General features: G+C 35.1%; 2 protein-coding genes across 7 annotated transcripts in view; one reads left to right on the top strand and one right to left on the bottom strand.

Moving 5' to 3' along the window:
* LOC118744906 (putative sodium-dependent multivitamin transporter) overlaps positions 1-10,425 on the bottom strand; it is a 43,911-nt gene extending 33,486 nt beyond the window's left edge. The window contains exon 1 of the mRNA XM_036478333.1: positions 10,241-10,425. The gene's annotated coding sequence lies outside the window, so the exon portion shown is untranslated. The remainder of the gene's footprint in view (positions 1-10,240) is intronic.
* Positions 10,426-13,693: 3,268 nt separating this feature from the next.
* Positions 13,694-22,081, top strand: part of LOC118744903 (arginyl-tRNA--protein transferase 1) — an 80,355-nt gene continuing 71,967 nt past the window's right edge. Inside the window, exons 1-9 of one of the 6 annotated variants that reach the window (XM_036478328.1) lie at positions 13,694-13,914; positions 14,754-14,880; positions 14,939-15,345; positions 15,400-15,596; positions 15,997-16,146; positions 16,262-16,443; positions 16,533-16,633; positions 17,250-17,398; positions 18,698-18,939. In XM_036478328.1, coding sequence (XP_036334221.1) covers positions 13,830-13,914; positions 14,754-14,880; positions 14,939-15,345; positions 15,400-15,596; positions 15,997-16,146; positions 16,262-16,443; positions 16,533-16,633; positions 17,250-17,398; positions 18,698-18,919 — 1,620 coding nt within the window. In that variant the 5' untranslated portion in view covers positions 13,694-13,829 and the 3' untranslated portion in view covers positions 18,920-18,939. Of the gene's footprint in view, positions 13,915-14,753; positions 14,881-14,938; positions 15,346-15,399; positions 15,597-15,816; positions 15,964-15,996; positions 16,147-16,261; positions 16,444-16,532; positions 16,697-17,249; positions 17,399-17,571; positions 17,596-18,354; positions 18,389-18,697; positions 18,940-22,081 lie in introns of those variants that run through there. The other 5 variants (XM_036478327.1, XM_036478326.1, XM_036478331.1 and 2 more) reach the window with 5 other exon arrangements.

The following is a 22,081-nucleotide window of genomic DNA, read 5'->3' as shown; positions in this document are numbered from 1 at the left end:
AAATCGATATATCTCGATTCCTAGACGTGACCCAGCGAAACGCCGGGCCACGTATAACTTGTTTTTGACCGATATAACATTTCCCGTTGGTTTCATCCCATCCTGATTTTGACTGTCGCATAGTGTTATTTTTTGCCTCCTTCCAATTTCAATTCACTTTTTTTACTTTTTAGTTTATTCTCACTTTTTGCTTATTCTTTCATTTCCGTTAATTTAAATTCAGTTGAGTTTGATACTATTCAGGATTTTTCCAGAAAAAATTCTTCTGACTAAGAGCCGTTTTCACCAACTCTGGTAAACACTAATCGCCAGTTAAACATCGTTGCCGACGTTACCGACACAATGTAATATGCATGGAGTCAGTAACGTCGGCAACGATGTTTAACTGGCGATAATCAGAGTTGGTGAAAACGGCCCTAAGGGCCGTTTGCACCATGTCTAGTTAATTCTAACTCCCAGTTAAACATCTTTATCGACGTTATCGACACCCATCATATAACATGTGATCGATAAAGCAGTTAACGTGCTTAACTGAAGGATGTACCTCCAGTTAGCGTTAACTAGACATGGTGAAAACGGCCCTAAATCTGACTACTTCGGACTGAAGAGAGTCACTCTCACTGAGTGTTTCTCTCTCACTCTTTTCTGACTATTTCTGGGAGATAAGGAACGCAACTAATATAAGGTGGTGTTACTAGCTCAGCAAATTTTTGGCTGAATTTCTTTATTCATTCTGAACGTTTGGAATAAACTTTTTTGTTTACTTATTCTTTAGAACGTTCCTGATGATATGTTAACGTATATTTCAAAAGCACTCTGTTTATTCCGGCTGTGAAATGGGATTATCCGGAATGTATAAAGAAACGCAGCCTTTGTTTTTGTACTCCTGCTATCTCCTTATATTAATTCGCCTTGGTGGGCACTTTGATGTCTTGAAATGAGCATTTGCCGCATGACGTCACCAGACAACATTCTCTCAATTTCGGTGTTTAAATCTTTTAAATTTTAAAACTTTCTGAACAATTTACTAAAACGTAATCATAAATAATCCAGTAGGGAACAGATTTCAATTTTGATTTAATATCAAAATTTCATCGATGATACCACCAGCACGCTTTCTTTCAAATGAAAATATGGCTGTCAAGCTATCGATTGCCTGCAATAGATGTCAAGCAATAAGCGCTCACATATATTGCAGCCCATGAGAAATAGGCGGTATCCATTGGAAATATATTTTGTGACATGGTTAACACGACACGACGTGTTTTCCTGTGGAGACAGGGCCTGAACCGCAGATTATATTCCGAAACGAAAAACTAAATTTAGGAATACACACAAATAGAAATGCTCAAACTATAAGTTCAAAAACAGTAATTGATGCGGTGTTTTCAAGATATTTTAACGCCCTTGAATCACAGGTATATACAAGTATCATATTTTATCAACTATACCGATAATTTCATGTATTAAAAGAATTTAAAATGAAAATGAATCAAAAAAATTAAATCAGCAAAATGAAAAAATAAAAGTTGCGTTCCAGGTGCCAAAAAACCTGCAAGTCAAATCACTTTTGTGAGAGTAACATGCTCTCTCTCTCAGTGAGAAGTTGCAGGTTTTAGTCCGAAGTTTTTCTTTATGCAAGTTCATGAAAAGTGGCAAACGATAGGAAGGGTTGCATTTGTAAACAAAAACAGATAGCAAAGAACATTAAGCGCCACAGAAACAATCAAATAAATACGTCAAGCATTGCATAGTTGTGAGATTGACTCGTGTCTTGCCCGCAAACGTTCAAATAAACGCGTTAATTCAAGAAACAATTTCTTTTTCTTGTCCGCGCACTTGCTCACCACGACGACCAGAAGGCAAGTGCGCTTGTTTTTTGTCAAGCAAAACGCGAGACGGTTGATTAAGATATTTGATCGTCTCCATGGCGCTTAACATTAAAAAAAAAATGGAAGTAGTTACAGGAAAAGTGGTTTTCGCGTTCCAGGTGACTTTTATTTTTTATCTCTTGCTCCTCTCTTTCAAAAGAGTAATTTTGTTATTTGACGGTTTTACAGGTTTTTACACGAAGTTATCTGGAACGCAACTAAAGTGTAAAATAACTACAGATCGTGTCAGCTGACTCGGGTTTACGTACCAGTAGATTGACCTTCCTGACTAATTTCAGCTTACAAAATACACGTGAACATTGCAAAGATCATATATTTACCAAAATATGTGTATTAAGTGCTCTTTATACAGGGTGTCCTAGAAGTAACCTGCCAAACTTTAGGGGAAGGTAGGTGGGGGAGTGAGTTCTCTGATAAACAACACATTTTCAGGTAAAAGTGTTACCGTTTTTGAAATATTTACATTTTTTTTTTTATTAAAAAAAAAACGTGCCGTTTCATGTATTTTCTTTAACTGCATCTACAAACCAGGCTATACTTAGTAAATTTTTTATGTAAAATACTTCCAGATAGTTGCTTCTCCATACTCAAATGCAATGTAGTTAAAATATATTAAGGAACCATCATAAAATTATGAATATTTTGGGATTTTTACCTTTTTGATATTTTCTTCCCCAACTTTGACTATCTCTGGTGAAAAAAAATGTACTGAGCTATAACTTTACATTACATAAAAAAATTGCTAATTTAATAAAGATTTCAGAAAGGTGCCACTCTTACTGTTTCGAATAGAAAAAAAGTTATAGCCGCTTTTGTGGGCAAAGGACTGAGACACGCTAGAATGTACTTAATAGATATAAACAAAAAATGCTCTTTTGTACCGACCAATTACATGCTTAATAGTACAAAGGTCCATTATTACCTGCTCCTGACATTATTTTATGTTACTTACCGGAATTAGTGAAAGTGGATTTTGTGAAATTGAACCCTTCGAACATTGTGTTATTAATACTATGACAGAGAACAAGCAGTATGAATATGCGGATATTCACCTAATTTACGGTGAAGCTTGCTGTAATACCAGAGCTGCTCAAAGACTATGCAGAGCAATACCCCAATCGTCGGCATCCGGGTCGTGAAGTATTCGCCCGGACCAATAGAGAAATATATGAAGGTAAGTGATTTTTACACCTTTCTTGTTTGCTTGCTTGTTAACTATCATTTTTCACTTTTTTAAGGTCGCATACCTGGAAGCGTGGCGGCGAAACAGGACGTCCTGCAACGGTAGATGTTGAAATTGTGTAAGAGGAAGTGGAACTAGGTCCATCGACTTCAGTGAGAATGATGGAAAGTCGGACGGGAATACCAAAAACTACAGTTCTCAAAGCTTCAAAAGACCATCGATTTCATCCCTACCACATTCAACGTGTTCAGGCTCTACAAGAAAGAGATTACCTGTCGAGGGTTAGATTTCGCCGTGAAATGTTGCGAATGCATGAATCAGACCCCAACTTTTATAATAAAATAATTTGGAGCGATGAATCATCATGCAAACGCCGATGGATTGGACGATACGGGCCAATCACGCGGCCCGATCTATCGTCAGACCTGAATCCATTAGGATTTTTCTACTGGGGCTGTCTTAAGGACAAAATTTATTCAAAAACAATTCAAAGTGAAGAGCATTTGCGGGAACAAATAAATGGAGCTGCTGCTGAGATAGCCCAATTTAGTTTAAGATCTCTAAAAGCGTCTTTTCTTAAAAGGTGCCGAGCTTGTATTAGTGTAGAAGGTCGCCAATTTGAGCATATTTTATCAATAAATGAAAAAAATTTTCTTCAAACGACTCATGTATATTTTATTTCACGTTAACCCATCCTTCACAAAAAATATTGAAGATATATAGCCCTTGTTATAGACTCTAGTCCGAATTCCGGTAAGTAACATAAAATAATGTCAGGAGCAGGTAATAATGTACCTTTGTACTATTTAGCATGTCATTCGTCGGTAACAAGAGAAACTTAAATTTAAATCTATTAAATACATTCTAGCGTGTCTCAGTCCTTTGCCCACAAAAGCGGCTATAACTTTTTTTTTTCTATTCGAAACAGCAATTTTTTTATGTAATGTAAAGTTATAGCTCAGTACATTTTATTTTCACCAGAGATAGTCAAAGTTAGGGAAGAAAATATCAAAAAGGTAAAAATCCCAAAATATTCATAATTTTATGATGGTTCCCTAATATATTTTAACTACATTGCATTTGAGTATGGAGAAGCAACTATCTGGAAGTATTTTACATACAAAATTTACTAAGTATAGCCTGGTGTGTAGATGCAGTTAAAGAAAATACATGAAACGATTTTTAATTCAAAAAAATTTAAATATTTCAAAAACCGTAACACTTTTACCGGAAAATTTTTTGTTTATCAGAGAGCTCCCAAAATTCGTGATACTTTTGGGAAAACTCCCAAAAAACGACGTAATGGAAAGCCAACCCTTTAAACCTAACTACATATCTATATATAGAATACGCGAAGGCACTTTTTGTGCAGGATAAAAGATCTGCACCGTTCGTTAGATTTTCAAAAATGGGGTGTCAAATTATAGCCCCACCTGTAGATGTGTAAACTGGTTTTATTTTTTCGAAAAGAGTTGCCAACTGTTAAATAATTACACTGAAGTTATTTAATAATAAATGCCCCCGGATCCTCACCATTCGTTCGATTTTCAAAAGTGAGGTGCCAAATTAAAGGGCTTAAGGTGCGGATGTTCAATAATAATAATAATTTACTTTTTCGAAAGGAGTTGCCACCAGGCTCAAATTTTAAAAAAAGGTATATCAATTGTTACAATACGGGTATTAACCGAACTGGTTTTGAAAAGGCCTTATATCTTAACTACGTGTAGGAGGGTTGTCACATGTTTAAAAAATGTAATTAAATTTTAATTAAAGCAATTTGGTAAGTGAATAAGGTATCACTATATGGATGTCAGACAAAAGAGGTTTAAGAAGGTAGTAGTTTGGAAATATTTTGAAGAGGGTTGCCACATATTTGAGAAGTCGAATTAAATTATTTTATAGACAAGTTCTATGAAATTTTAGAAATGGATGTCAAATGAAAGAGTTTTAAAAAATATTTAGTTTGCGTTTTCAATGGATATGGATTTAAAATCCTTTGTTTCAGAACTATATTACGTGTTTAAAAAATAAATTTTAACTGAACTCATCTGTTAATTGAAATATTTATAATAATGTCATACGAAAAATATCTAAGGAAATTTTGGTTTGAAAAAAAAATTTGAAATTCAACTTAATTCATCAGTTAATTGAAATATGTATAAAAATGCCTGGCGATAAAAAGATTTTAGTTTGAAAATACTTTTCAATGCGTCGGCAACTGTTTGAAAAGTCGAATTGGTTTTACTTATACAAAAGCTACGTAAATGAAGTATCGAAATATTAGTGTCAAACGAAAAAGTTTTAAGAAATATTAGTGTCAAACGAAAGAGTTTTAAAAAGACTTTAGGCTGATAATATTTTTAATTAGGGTTTCCATCTAATAAGTCAAATTAAAGAACTTGGATTCTACATAGATGTGCAATAACATTTTTATTTTTTGAAGTTAGACCTTTTTAGCGGTACAGAGATTTGAAATTTTCTGAAATGAAAACCGACACCATGTGAGACCTCTCATCACTCACAAATGGTTTAGATCAATCATTAAGAATAATTTTTGAGGTTTTGGAATAGGGTTTCATCTGTTTAAAAAGTTAAATTCAATATTGCCGTTTTAACGCCGTGCGGGCTCACTAGTATTAAATTACACGCCAAATTAAAGGTATTTTTGTGCTCTTTCACATATTTTTTTAATATAGTTAATTACGTATTTTTTTACGAAAAACAATAGTTTCGCTTTTTTTACTTTGTTTTCAAAATATTTTTACATTATATACATTGATATATACATATGTATCGAATGAAAGGTCTGTGCCCGTATTTTGAAAATTGGGATATTAGTTTAAAAAAAAAAAGTTTACCATTAAACTCAGCAGTAGGGTTGCCAGATTTTATATGCGCGAAATCAGTACGTTAGACTTTTTCATGATAAAAAAATCAGTACATTTTAATCAAAGAAAAAATATGAATGTAAGTAACAGAAAATACTTTAAAACGCCAGAGTTGTTGTTTTTAAAAATATGTTGGTATATAAATAAAAAAATAGTTCATAACAAATAAAAAAAGTTTTACTTCTAATACATACAGTGACGAGCAAAACTGTAACATGGTGTAACACTTTTTACTTCAGCCATCGCTATCTTTCCAAGTTCTAACGACTTTCATCCTTTCATCATCCTTTTTTCATCCTTTTGTTGTATATTCTTGTTGGTACATCCCTACTCCCGCTTTCATAACGATTTGAAGTCAATACAACAACAATAAAAAAACCAGCAGGCAAAAATGTAAATTACGGCAAATGTTACAGTTTTGTACTCACTCTCAGCTTTGCATTTGACAGTTATCTCTTACTTAGTTGGAAGTCAGATGACTTTTTTCTGTATTGTTATTTATTGAAGAAGTGATCACCAGTAAATAACTAATATAGTTAATCAGGAACCATAAATGTAAATAATAGATTTACTGCGGAGAGGCGGGACCGCACGAAATGTGGCAAACAATTGTGGAATTTGCTACTTGAAAATGTTAAGACTGAGAAAAAATATAGCCTAAAGTGTTTCCAAGGACAAAGGAATTCTGTCAAAAAATATTACGGTACGATATCTTGTGAACTTAGCAGCAAATAGCGATGCAGCCACTATTTCAGAAGCGCTTATGGTATTAAACTTTAACGCAAATCAATAGACAGCGAGACGAAGAATTGCCAAATTGAGCGCAAAGGCATCATAAAGAAATTTGATCAAAATACATGTGCGAGTGTGGCAGCATTTTGCTGCATCGCACGAAACCGAACCGTTTCCTATTGGGATATGTTAGGCCGTTCAGAATGCAATAAAAAATATATTTTTAAGTTTAAATTGAAGGTTATTTGGTCTGCCAAGACTAAATTAATCGCTTTCAATCAGATGGTCGCATCATGTAAGGCAAACTGTGAATCACAGTGATCGGTCAATAATAGTTTGGGGCTGTATTTAAAAAAAATTTGTTTGTCCGTTAGTACGCATTGTGCGTAAGGAACAGTTTCTCTTCAAAATTCAACAAAATTTGCAAGATGTAGTCGAAAAAATGAGAGTTTCTGCTGAAAAATCACTCAAAACACACTGCACATGTTCTCAAAGCCTGGATACAAAAGCAAAAATTTTCTAAATTGAAATGACCTCCACAATCCGCGTACATGAATCTCATCGAGAATTTGCGAAATCAACTAAAAGCACAGCTTAATAAGTATCAAAGTCCGTAAAATCGAGTACATGAGCTGTGACAGCAAACTAAGGATAATCCTCCAGAATTTTTACAGAGATAAGGTATGTCAAATCGCATCCAGGAACTGAAACAAGCAATAGAGTACTGAACATTGTGTTAGTAGTTCTTTTTTTTCGTGAAAATTGTTAAAAAGTTCTTAAAAATATATGAGTGCAAAACTGTAACATCTGCCTTAAATTACATTTTTGTCCGCTGGTTTTTTTTATTGTTGTTGTATTGAGTTCAAATCGTTATGAGAGAGGGAGTACGGATGTACCAACAAGAATGTACAACAAAAGTATGAAAGTCGTTAGAACTTGGAAAGATAGCGATGGCTGAAGTAAAAAGTGTTACACCATGTTACAGTTTTGTCCGTCACAGTTTGTGTACCCTCATCATTAAACAGCCAATAAATTATTTTATATTTATGACATTCTTGAATAGCAATAATGAGATCATTCCCATTTTCAGTGTTTAAATAGTCGGAGAAGTCTATACATTGCATTTAAAAATTACTTTTAATTTGAAGTTCACTTTCAAAAATTTTAATTAGAAACCGGTTTCTCTCTTTGCGTCAGGAAACAAACTTTCTACTTAAGATCCATTCAGTTTCTTCGTTTGAGTGTAGTATTGAAAAAAAAAAAATTAATATTTTTTTGAACTGTGAAAAAGTACCACTTTTCAAGAACTTCATCTACATTTCCTCATGGCTTAAATATTTTTTTCAATTCCGCAGAAAACTTTGAAAGACTAAGAGTTCGTTAAATAGAGTATCTTACTTTATGTCTTGTATGCATAACTTTTTTACAATGTCAGTAAATTGAGAAGAGTTGTAAGTTATAGGCATAAGAAATCCGAATATTCAAATTTGTTGGTATTAAACTGAAAGTTATTTTCGAGATAACTAACAACACTCGACAAAAAAATGTAAGCCTTCTTTTTAAACAATTTAAGATCCATCATACTAACGCAACTGGTCTGAACGACCCGGCGATATGCCTATAAAACGATTGATCTTTTTGTTGTATAAATTTCTTGGGCATATCCAACATTATCTAAAACATGTCAACTATAATTAAATTATTTTTATCTTACTTTTCACATTACAGTTTAAGGAAGCTCCAATGTAATGTATAAGCCTTAAGAAAATCCAAAGGTATTTTGTTTGACAAATTTCGAAAAATCAGGACATAAGCAACTGATTGAAAAAATTAATAAAATCACTACAAGAGTTGAAAAATCAGTACTGTACTGATAAAATCAGTACGTCTGGCAACCATACTCAGCAGAAAGGGGTGCACCACGTCCAAGTTTTCTTTTTTCTCAAGCTCAAAGGTCCGTATTCTTTAGGTATTAGGGATGGGTAAATTCGAAGCTTCGATATTCGAATTTTAATCGAATTTTAGCTCCAAACTGGCGAATTTTTGAAATCGAACTTTGTGTTCCTAAAATTCGGATAAAATCGATTTTTTTCCTGAAAAAATCGAATTTCATCTTTATTTCCAAAAAATCAACTCTTCAACTTTCTTCTTCTGACTAAATTTGCCATCACTGTGTGTGGCACTCAATTTGTCTTAGGGATTCAAGTAAAAAAAAAATACATGTTTTTCGCTCTGATGCACCGAAACAAAAAATCTGTGCCAAGAAGAAGCTGTTATTCCAAACTCAATTTTAAAAAAAAAAATTTTGTAAAAAACCTAATTTTTTGGATTTTTTATTTTAAATTTTTTAAGGCTTTTACGTTGGAAGCTTTTGCCTGAGAAGACCCCTAATGAAATTTTCCGGGGAATAATTTTTTAGAATATATCAATCCGATCTGCCAAATTTGCTTTTTGCACGATTTCTTGAAGTAAGGGTCAAAAATTGCCCTTATAGGCGGGAGCTAACGGGTTAAAATGTTCTACGAAAATAATTCCCAGGAAATTTTAATATCGAGCGTTTTGCTACTGGATGAGTATACATTCAGAAAATGTTAACAAAGTCGGGGCTGGTTTCGGCTGTCGCACAGTGCAAACAGGTAGCAACCCTCCTAAATGTAATTAAAAAAGTTTATTCAAAACCATTTCGATGGATACCCATATTGGAGTAATTTATTAAACTTATTAAATAATTTGATTTTACATTTGGCACAAAACTAAAACCATGTTACACATCTACAGGGCAAGCCTTTTCATTTGACACCTTTTGAAAATCGAAGGAACGATACAGATTTTATGACTTGCAGGTCTATTCTGCACGTTACCGAATATATTATTACCAGCTCATGAGATGGTAACCAAATTTACCGGTTACAAGAGCGCACAGAATGCGAAAAAGGTTTAAAAATTGACAGACACTTTAATTACCGGTTACAAAATTTATGTTACCAGCGCAGAATAGACCTGTTGGTGTCAAATATTTAACGCAAACATCTGCGGAAGCGATTATTTGAAATTGGATTTTCTAACCTAAAACTCACAGAACTAAAACTATGTTGCAGACCCAAAGGACAAGCCTTTAATTCGACTCCCATTTTTTTTTAATTTTAACGATACAGATTTTATGACTTGGTGTTAAATATTTAACGCAAACATGACCGATCTCGATTAAGAAGTTTCACTTTAAAAAAAATTCCAAAAAATTCGAACTAAATCGAATTTGCACCACCGAATTTCGAATCGAATAATCGAATGGTTGGGCAATGTTCGAAATTCGTAAAAAATCGAATTTCAACCACCCACTACCCATCCCTATTAGGTATGCCTAAAATACATATGTATGTATCGTACTATGTACTTACATATATCGTACTATATATTTAGGTATGTAGCTAAACACACTAGTAGGTATATTTCATAAACAAAACCTGCGCACTAGCGTTTTTAGTCATCAGTGTCTAAATATTTGCCATTTAAAAACATTAACTTAGCACAACTGATTTACTCACAATATAATTAACTGCACTTATTCGCACTACTTCTTTATTTGGCATTAAGGATTAGCTAATACAAATGTATAATACGTAGACATATGTATATCTGGTAAATCCACGACCGCACACGCGACTCTGTTATCTTTTTTACGATTACCGGTTTCGACACTTGGGAACATCCGACTTCTTCAAAATTCCAATAAGAAGTGCTATCTGCTAAAAAGTCAAGAAGAAAGGAACAAGAATTATCCAGCTGATCAGAAAGCACTGGGTGCTCAGAGTGAACAGTTGTATTTTCAATCGGTAATCGGATCATTCCATTCTCGTATTTCATCCCCTTTTTTGCAAGAGTTTCAATCAGTGTTGCCAGAGATAAGCCTTTCCTACCAAAACTGGTAGGTTTTTTTCCATTTGTTAGGTTGGTGGGCCAGATTTGATTTTGGTAGATTCCATGACAAAAGTTAATAGCCAAAAATGGAATGAAATGAAATGTGCCTCCAAACATTTTAGCAACCTTGATTACACGAATATTTCACCGGTGCGTTCGTATAACGGCGACCGCAAATATGTGAATAAGTATACCTGCCCTGCAAACCATTTTTTCAGAGTATTCTGAATTGAGGGACACTCAAACAGAGGCGGTATTGGAAGTGCGGTACAAGGCGGTACATAGTATAGTTATGTACCGCCTTGTACCACACTTCCAATACCGCGTCTGTTTGAGTGTTTCTTTGTAGAGAAATTTTTAAGAATTCGTAAAGATTTCATCCAATTTTTTGCCGAATTTTCTGAAATGAAATAAACTGTACACACTTCGATTCTTCTACGAAATTTCGGAAGAAAATCGGTAAAGCAATGAAGATAATGCTGCTATGTGGTGAATTTCTTGCAGAATGTTTTCAGAATTTTCTTTATTTTTCGTACAGAAATTTCTTTATGAGTTCGTGTCATTCCCTTCATATAATTATCTTTGAAGATTCGTATAAAAATCGTTACAGAAATGAGATACTCCTAAAGATTTCGTTAAGATTTCAGGAACTTTGGTTTGCAGGGTGATTCGTAAGTACACACGTATACCCTTGTTATTGCCGATATACCAACGGTGGGCAAACGCGGCTCTTTTATTGGCAAAGTGCGGCTCTCTTTACTTTCTTTTTGCTTAGAACAATTCGGCTTTGTTTACTTTTTAAAATACACTTAGGTCTCTTTTTATGCGGTACATGCGTTCCTCAGAAAACCTCATAAAAAAGTTCTTTACTTTCATACAAAAACATGGGATGCGTTCCAGCATTTTCAAAAACCGCAATAATAAAAATAACTATTTATTTCTTTCATGTATCTTTATTATTCCATATAAAACCGAACATTAATGAAATAAATAAAATTTTATCTGTATTTAACCAAAAAAATAAATAAAAATACATCGCCTGACCGGATAGCAATGCCCTGACATTCTAGGGTGGTATACCTGCGGTCGATGTCTGCTTCAATAAGACGATACTGCACGGTGTGGTGCGTGATGAACGCTAAGCCACCACTATTATCTCGCTCGCGATCTCGACGGTGCACGTTGTACCCGGCACAATTCAACTATGTTGGATTGCTGTGCAATTTCGTCTCTTGGACCGCAGCTATCAATATACCATGCCTTTCCATTAATCCTCAATCTTGCTCTGAAGTCCGTTACAGTTAAATTGAAGGAGCTTCATGTGGTTCGGGAGACGTGTAGTTATGCGGGGTGTGAGGGATGTGTGTGGCCTGGCCGCCATTGGCTGTGTGCGCTGCTGTGGAGGTTGCCGCCCTGTGGTGGTAGTGGGTGGCGTCGCAGTTGGGGTTTGTGACCGAGCAGCGCAACACGGGCCCTCGAAGTTCCTCGTCCAATCTCGCGTGGTGCGCAGACCTGAACATGCCCTAAAGTGGCACCAGCCAAGGCAGGTGTTGCACTTGACTGATGTCATATTACGGAATATCCTGGTCTGACATATCGTGCAGATTGTAGGTGGGACCAGGAGTTGTTGGCGGCGGCGTGTGGGTGGTGGTGCGGTTGTGTTTGTGGTTTATTGGGTTGTTGTGTTGTGGTGCTATGGTGTCTGTGTTGAGCTGCTCAGGTGGACTGGGGTTAGCCGTGGAGGCTGCTCTATTTGAGCAGCAGGGGGCCACAAAAGATGTGGTCCACTACCGATGTGTCCGTAATCCTGAGCAGACTCTGAGGTGGCTCCACCCCTCGCAAGCATTGCATTTGACTGAGGTGGAGTTGTGGTGTAGTCGTCTCTGGCATATACAGCAGGAGTAGGTTTCTGGCCCTGGGTTTGACTCGATGCCAGCCCTGAGCAGAAGAATACGTAGCAAAGGAGCCCTATGGACGACCAACTTCTGAGATACTTCCCCGACCTAAACGGGGTTGATCGCCGAAACAACAATCCTTGGTCGATTAAAACCCGAGTCATTCCGATACGTAGAAACGTAAACGCTCCATCCGGCGGGTTTAAACTAAGATTAGCCAATGAAATGTTTGCCAGCGGTTCAATATAAAAGCAGTTTACGTGATATAAGTTTAAACTGGCAACAAAACTTGAATGGCTTCATAACTTGTTAGTTGGGCCAAAAAATTCCCCGATCTTGTAAAAAAAAGCGAGAAGGCTGTTTTATTACTTCACCTGTTTATAATCTCACCAGTGTATGGACTGTGCTTTTTCAAGTAGGCGGGTTTCAGGAGCCACCCCTTCTTCCCCTCCGCCCAAGACTCCAAAAACGCTGGCTGCATTTCTTTATTCATTCTGAACGTTTGGAATCGACTTTTTTGTTTAGTTATTCTTTAGAACGTTCCTGATGATATGTTAACGTATATTTCAGACGCATTCTGATTATTCTGGCTGTGAAATGGAATGAATAAATAAACGCAGACACTGATCAAACAAACAATCATGAACGAAAGACACAAGATCACGTAAGAACAAGAGAGTGAAAAAAGTCGATTTGTTTTAGCGGGTTCTACGCCATCTTGTTTCACTGGAAAACGAGCGAAAAGTAAACAAAGCAAAGAAAACATCGAAAACCAAAATTAGCTAAAATTATTGTCAGCCACTTTAAACGCACAATTTAGGTAAAATGATGCAACAAAATGCTTTAAAATGTGTTGTCATGTTGAATTAACTCTTCTTTACTTGAATAAAAATATAAAATAGTGGTGCTTGTGATGTAAACAAACGCTCAGCTGACGAACCCGCTTTTGCAAACTTTTTTCTCAAAACCAGTTACAAATACAACGTCGCGTTCTTACGTGATCTTGTATTTTTGGTTCATGACAAACAATTCACCAAAGAACGTAAATGTAACGTTCTTTGAATTCACCAAAAGTCTGCGCTAATTCATATATTTACGATCTCTGCCTTCTCCAATATTTCCTTCTCCGCTTACGTTCTTGGAGCTAATAATTATTCGAAATTTCTTGAGGTCTGGCATCATCATTTTTAGACCAGCCCCCGTCTAGTTTCTTTGTGTTCTTTACGTTTCAATTGAGGGTTTATTTCCAAGATTTTGCGGCTTGTTAAATGTAGCATTGATAACAAAAGTTATTTAAAATATATTCCTGAAAGAGTATACGATGGAGTTTACTATAAATCATTACTACAGCAAACAGAACAGCCGATGTGGTTATTGCAAAGGCACCAAGTGCTCGGTATCTCATGGTGGGTGTCGTAGATGCACTTATGTGCATTGATTTATCAACAAATATACATGTATACATAATATATTTTTAAAATAGCTATTAGTTTAAGTACGCAAGTACGTGGAGCAATCTTCGATGCATATTTAAACAGTACGAAACAAATTTCCGAATACCATTGCGAAAGGATGGTTAACTGTCAATCCTTGTCACGATATAATTTTGATTCGTTCCTGTAAAGCAGGTTGTTATGAAACATTGTTTTTTGCCATTCCTACTATTTCTGATATTGTCGGTGAATATATGAATAAATCTTTATAGGGAATGCACATTTTGACATGCATATACATATGTATGTATAATATAGATACATTGGCTGCGTTTTTTTATACATTCCGGATAAACCCATTTCACAACCAGAATAAACAGAATGCCATTGAAATATACGTTTACATATCATCAGGAACGTTCTAAAGAATAAGTAAACAAAAAAGTTTATTCCAAACGTTCAGAATGAATAAAGAAATGCAGCCATTGTATATAAATTGGAAACTATAAACTTTCGCATTTGCGCTAATATATTATTGTAATATTATATAGTATGTATTAGTAAATATGTAAATATGAATATTCTTTAGTTATCTTTAATTTACATGGTTGAATGCAAATAGGTAGCAATCCGTCGTCTATTTGGAACTAATTATGTACATATATTCATAACATTAATGAAAATCCCAAACAAAGTAATTTCTCCATTACCATTAGGGCGATGAGTTAAGTTGTAGTTACGTTTTAGTATATTGGTCTCCATTTAACTAGTTTAAATAGGTTCATATATTAGTATTTTATTGATATTTACAGGCATGCACGCATACACAATGTTTCCGCAAGATTACCAGGATTTAATAGATCGTGGCTGGCGCCGTTCGGGCCTTTATTGTTACAAGCCCTTAAATAATGAAACATGCTGCCCGTGCTATACTATCAAGTATGCAAAATTATTTTTCAATTCATCACTTTAATTGTTAAATTACTTTCCTCTGCAGATGTGATGCTCTAGAATTTAAATTAACCAAGTCTCACAAAAAAGTTCTCAAACGCATGACACGATTTCTTCGTGACGGAAAGAAAGATAATAGCGAGGAAACAGAATTTGGTGCTGCAGCTAAAGATGTTAAAGGCAAAGATTGTGAAGATGGAGCAGGTGGTGGGGGTTTTGAGGAAAAGGAGTCTGATTCTGTTGGTGGAATACGCGACGAGCCGCAAGAGCCAAATTTGCCTATTAGTGATGTAGATCTAGCAGTTGTTGCAGCCACAAACCCGGAAAAATATGAGACAGCGCGGAAAGAAAACCAACATTTTGATGACCAAACGTCGCTGCAGCCGCAGAATGTCGACGTTTCAAAAGTAGAAAGTGCGGAGAAATTAAATTCTTTGAATGCTTCCCAAAAATGTATGCTTTTCCCTATAACTGTTAGATTTTTAGATGCTATCTAATTTTTTGCAGCGTATGATGGCTCCAATCCCCCACGCAAAAAAGCGAAAACCATGCGCTTGGAACGTAGGCAAGCCAAATTAGCAGCTAAAGGTATTGCGGAGCCTGAATATAAAACGCAAGCGTCGATAAAGAAAGGAAATAGCCCAGAAAAAACACTTTCGGAATATTTTGCTGATATTAGTCCTAATGACAAACACAAATTAGAGGTAAGTATACAAATACATATGAGTTTAACTATATATGTTTACATATGTTTGTTAAACTCCGGTATATGGGTTTTCATTGTTCTAGCAATTTGGTATTGCGGTATTAATTATTAATCAATACATATTTTAGCTTCAGTTTACCATTATACAACTTTGCTTAAAGAATTCAGAGACCACTTGATCTTCATCTCGATCCGAATTATGTTGTTGCTATTTACAGGTGATTTTAATAACGCCGAAAAAGAAACGCGTAACGGATGAAGCATTCAAGTTATATAAGAAATACCAATTGCTCGTGCACAATGACGATCCTAATCGTCTAACACCGACTAGCTTAGAGCGTTTTTGTTACAAATCTCCTGTTAAGGTAAATAAATTGATTCTTATTTGTTTTTCACAGTTAAAATTGGTTCATGTCAAAAGCCAAGAATTCAAGGATTCGCTTAAATCTACATACGCGCTTTATCAGAAGTATCAAACGCGCATTCACAACGATCCCCCAACTCATATAAGCGAATATTTGGAGTTTTTACAACAATCGCCACTTAAGGTTAAATAAATAAATCTGCTAGCCATTAGTGGTTATAACAAGTTATTGCCATGAACTCTAGATATTTGCTCCCTTAAACTTGGATGCATTACTGAAGAATTTTTTTTGTTTTCAGTACACAAAAACACGCGATGGCCCTACAGCTGGTTATGGTTCGTTTCATCAACAATATTGGTTGGACGATAAGCTAATAGCTGTAGCAGTCATTGACATACTTCCGTTTTGCGTTAGCTCAGTGTACTTCTTTTATGATCCGGACTATAGTTTTTTGTCACTGGGGACCTATGGATCGCTAAGGTGAGGCGGATATTGAAACAGCTATATGTGTAGTATTTCTTACATGGACAGGTTTGTATATGATTTAAAATCCTTGTGTTTTTTTGTAGAGAGATCGAACTTGTACAACAGTTGGCGAAGAAAGTGCCTGCTCTCAAATATTACTACATGGGTTTCTACATACATTCTTGCCCTAAAATGCGTTACAAAGGTCGTTTGGTGCCTTCATATTTATTATGCCCTGAAACATATACTTGGCATTTGTTGACTAAAGGTTGAATCAGTTTTTTTCAGGGACGTGAACCGGTTTTGAACCGAACCAGTTTTGAACCGGAAAACCGCTCTTTTCTATTAATTAACTAAACCATTAACCGAGCCGAAATTTTCCACAAATATTTGATCCGAACCGAAAACCGAACCACTTTCTCTAAAGATTGAAAGGTTCGTTTCAACCAATTTTCAATTGAAAAATGTACCCACTTTTTTTCTTTTTGGTAAACATGGTAATACCCACCATGTTTGTTTACCATGTGACAATATCAAATGTAAAGGCAACCCATCTCATTTGACAGACACTTGACCCTTAACCTTGCGCGTTGTTGCACTTGACACTTGACACTTAAACTTGCGCGTAATTTTTTTGTTTTTCGAACCGTTGAACCGAACCGAAACCCCGCTTCAAATACTAAAAAAACGCTTTGACGAACCAATCCAAAAGTGCTAAAACGGTTCGAACCGTTGAACCGGACGGACCAAATTTTTCATCCGGTTCACGTCCCTGGTTTTTTTTTTATTACTTATTCAAACTAGAACATATTTAATTGCAGAAATTCGCGCAAAGTTGGATCAACACAAATACCGGCGTTTCAATCCCAACGAAAACGCAAAAGATGCTGATGAGTTTCAGGACTCTGACCTAAATAATGTGGTACTCTTATATGACAATACTTACTTAACATATCGCCAATACATCCAGGTAAGCATGCTAAACGTTTGGAAAGAGTTTGCACAATTCGCATTGCGTTGTGTAAATCAGTTTCGCTCTTTAATTTCAATTATTTTAGATTTTTTGTTGTTGCTTAACTAGGTGGTTTATATTTTTTTAAATATTCCACAAAAAATTGTATATAGTTATTTTTTATGCCTCAGATTTTATAGTGGTCGATTCTACATGTAATTAGCGTTTCTGCGTCGTTGCCAGTGCACTTTTCCTGCTTAGTTCTTTAAGACCAAATGAGCCATTAAATATGTGGTTGGAAAGAAACACGGGCTTACTTTGGTTTCAACGTTCTCAGTAAAGTTTAGTTTTTTTCTGCTTTCTTACAATTCATAATTGTGTTAGTTTCAAGATATAAGTGTGATTTGCTTAATTTTATGGATGAGATTTTCTTTATAATATTGCCCTTAATATAATCGATCAATAATCTTCTAGATATAATAATATTTCTGTCACTTATAATAGCGTTATAACGTTTTGTGACCTACTAGTTGTGTACAAATTAATCCTAAAATCCTCGTTATTTCTTGGGTTATACGGTTTCCCATCTCCCACATATACTAACTGCCTTGATAAATATACCCATACCAAGTTATGTTTCATTTTCATGTTTATAAGCCCTGGCAACGTTACAAAATTTAAATTTCCCCTATTATCATTCAGTAAGTTTTATTGTATATAGTAAGTTTCATTTTCTATGGAGTACATAATTTTATCGAAAGTATTACAGTCTGCATAAATAATTATACTAAACATTCATATCCTCGTTTAAAGTACAAAACCGCTTACCAAGAGAATGTAAAACCTCGTATGTGCGGCAGCCTAAATTTTACAAAAAAGTGTAAAACCTTTACTTCAAAACGGTTCTTTCTTTTATCCCTATGTATCTCTACCTCCTACACCTAAATATCGATATTTTGGTATAAATGAATAAGGCTTGATGTCAGGAGCTTCCGGTGAGCAAATCTCATTTTTGGCACAAATGTCAGTTACGAGGTTTTTGCAGAACCACGACACGCGGTTTTGTACTTTAAGCAACGATATTTGTAGATATTTTGATCAGCACAATAAAATACCGAAGGAAACTGTTCCGCCATGAATATATTTGCCTGTTATTGTTGTTTGTTGTTGCTAACTGGTGTTTGCTTTTTGGTGTTTAGCTTAATAATTTGGCTAAATAAATGAAATCTGTGATATTAACATTACACTTACATATATTATAATAAATAAATTTTGAAAACTCTGCTCCTTTTCCATGTTGTTTGAAAAAACTCGCAGTCTTTTAAAGTACCAATCATTGACAACATGTTGGACGTCATAAGGAGCAGAATTTACAAAAAGGTAAATTATCGCATTCATCCCGTGAAATTTACACAAACATGCAGTGGCGAGAAAAGCCTTTCGGACTTAAAAAAAATTTTAACTTCAGCTTTTGGGATAAAGTATATAACAACGGTGGGCAAACGGGGCTCTTTTAGCCAAACGCGGCTCTTTGCTTAGCAAAGTGCGGCTCTTTTTACTTTCTCGTTGCTCAGATCATTTTGGCTCTTTTTATTTTTTAAAATATGTACATATTTCTTTGCTGGACATTCTTTTCCATTGTGTTGTTTTTTTATTTTATTCTTGTTATATACACATACGCAAATTGAGTCGAAATATTACCCGCAATTGGAGAATGAAAATTTGCTTTCTGACTTAATGTTCTTCACCGATATGATGGAACATTTGCAAAACCTGAATTCGTCTCTACAAGGAGAGAATAAAAATGCTTTTGATTTGTCGCAAATTTTACGTTTTGAAGCAAAGCTACGTCCTTTATTATGATCTCGAAAAAGAATATTTCATCCTTTTCCATGGCATCAAAAAATATTGCACATGATTTAAAAGCAGATTTTGAAAAAAAATTTGCTGATTTGAAATTATTTCAATGTACCATTGCATACTTAATAAACCCTTTTTTATGTAACATAATTGAGGATGAATTTACAATATCCGAAATACTCCTTTTTAAGAAAAGCGAAGAAGAGTTGGAGTTTTTGGAATGAATAGAAGACAAGGCACTGGAAATGCAACACAAAGCTTTACTATTGCTTGAATTCCGGCAATAAATACCAGATTTAAAACATCCGCTGTTGAAAACAGCTACGTCCCGTATATTTTCAATTTTTGGTACAACGTATAACTGTGAGTACACAGAAAACAGACTCTACAATGAAATTCGTAAAGTCAAAATACCGTTCACAATTAGTTGCATTCGCGTACCTGAAAGGTTTAAAAAACTATCAGCTTTTTGTGTTCGCGTAAGCAAAAAACTTGCAAAGTAGGGGAAATTGACAGAGCAAAATGACATTTCATTTTGAGGTAAAGTTGCTAGTTTCTGCTGGAAAAATTATTAGGTGCGTTCGTTTAAAATCTCCAGCAGAAACCAACCAACTGCCAAATTCCGGCGAAATGTCATCTGTTCGCTCACAAGAGAGAAATATCCAAAATAGTACGCGAACAGAAAATTTGCAGAAACTTGCAAGTTAGACGAACAGCTGATATAATTTTTGTTTACATTCAAAAGTGTAAAATTTAAAACGTACGAAAACTCATTACAAAGTGGTATCCTGGCACAGTTTATTGATTAAACAAATAACTACTTACTTCTTACAAGTTTAATTAGACGCATTTTGTAATTTTTACTTCCAAACCATCAAATTCAATTTTGTGATTTGCGTAAATGCCAACCAGCTGTTTTTGATCAGCTGTTTTCCTGTTGGCAAATTGCTGTTGGCAAAAATTTTTCCAGCAGAAACCAGCAGCTTCCCCTCAAAATGAAATGTCACTTTGCTCTCTCAATTTCCCCTACTTTGCAAGTTTTTTGCGTACGCGAACGCAAAAACTTGTAAGTTTTGGTTAAACATGAACAATTAACAGCTACGCGAACGAACCTATTACCAACTGAAATTTACCAACAAGAAAACAGCTGGTTGGAATATACGCAAATCCCTAAATTGAATTTGATGGTTTGGAAGTTAAACTTGTAAGAAGTAAGTAATTATTCGTTTAGTTAGTGAACTGTGTCAGGATAAGACTTCGGGATTTGTTTTCTTACGTTTTCAATTTTATACTTTTGAATGTAAACAAAATTTCTATCAGCTGTTCGTGTTGTTGTTGTTGTTGTAGCGGCTACAACAACAACAACAACATCAGCTGTTCGTGAAACATGCAGGTTTCTGCAAATTTTCTGTTCGCGTACCAATTTTCTCTTGTAAGAGAAGAGATGACATTTCGGCGGAATTTCGCTGTTGGACATATTTTACTGGAGATTTGACTAACCAACATTTAACAGCTGTTACGAATGGCTTTAACTGACGTAAAACCAGATTTTGACAATTTGGTCAAAGGATCTTTTGAATTTTCTTTAATATCTATAAATAATATTAATAAAATTAATGTTTTTCATTTCTAATAGTAATTTTATTTAAGAATAAAATCTTTGCTTTTTGTGGCTCTTTGTAGCATTTAGAATTTACGTGTGGCTCTTTTCGACCTCGACCTTGCCCACCCCTGATATATAATGTATGGTATTAATAATGGAAGATTTTGTCCGAACCCCTTATCCGCGTTAGAAAAGTCATTGTAGGCCAATCGCCTTAGCTATAATAGTGCCATTCATGAAGAAAAAGAATAATCCTTCATTTATTTAAATATGCAACAGGGATGTTGCGAATATTTGCATTCGCATTCGTTATGCGAATGATTCGCATCATTTTACACATTCGCATTCGCATCAAATGATACGAATGTTTTGCGAATGCGAATGTGTACATGGACAGAGAGTCCACTCTAATATTGTTGAAATGGCCCTAAGTCTGTCTAACCAGGGTGCGGACAATAACCGGCTATTAGCTTCAGGCGCTAACCTTGAAAGAAATAATTTGAGAATCTGGAGTCATTAAAAAATGTGAAATTAAAGCCCAAAATTGAGCTCATCTCGGTGAAAATCCTCTCGATTGGTGGAAAACTAAACTAAACCACCTCCCAGCGTTCCGGCCTTACATATATACGAGCCTCTAAGAAATCGCCTCATGGGAGAAAAGGCAGCAAAATTACTTTTTTTGAAATGCATATAATATGCCCCTTTTGAACTTTGACTACCAGATTAAAACATTGTATAGGTTATAAGCCCTCGTTAAATGTTCTATTAATTTACAAAATTTTGAAGTAATAAAAACGATGACTTAAGTTGATTATAGCTTTTTTATCTCCCTTTTATTAGCTCGGGATGTAACTATGTGCTATTGATGCGCCTAAAAGGTGCAGTGATTTCTATTCTCAAGTTACATACCTGATGACAGTACGAATGGGAATTGCTTTAAATTTCCATTCTTAAAGTAAACTTTAATGTTATTCCTAACATTCGCATTCGCACTTTCCATTCCGAAAAATCGCATTCGTATTCGCGAATGTGGAAAATATGACATTCGACAAATCCCTAATATTCAACAAGAAATGTATTGTGGTTACAATGTGGAAAATGCATTACAATGATGACGACTCAAAACAGTTGACAAAAATGTTTACTCAATGGCTTTAAAACCTCTAATTTCGATTAAGATGCTGGCCAGCGCAAAGACTCGAAGTCAACATAATCGAAAGTTTGTCATTTATAGTTAA

This window comes from Rhagoletis pomonella, unplaced genomic scaffold (assembly GCF_013731165.1).
Source record: "Rhagoletis pomonella isolate Grant_MI unplaced genomic scaffold, Rhpom_1.0 Rhpom_scaffold_00008, whole genome shotgun sequence".
Taxonomy (NCBI): domain Eukaryota; kingdom Metazoa; phylum Arthropoda; class Insecta; order Diptera; family Tephritidae; genus Rhagoletis; species Rhagoletis pomonella.
This window is presented reverse-complemented; position numbering and strand designations above follow the sequence as displayed.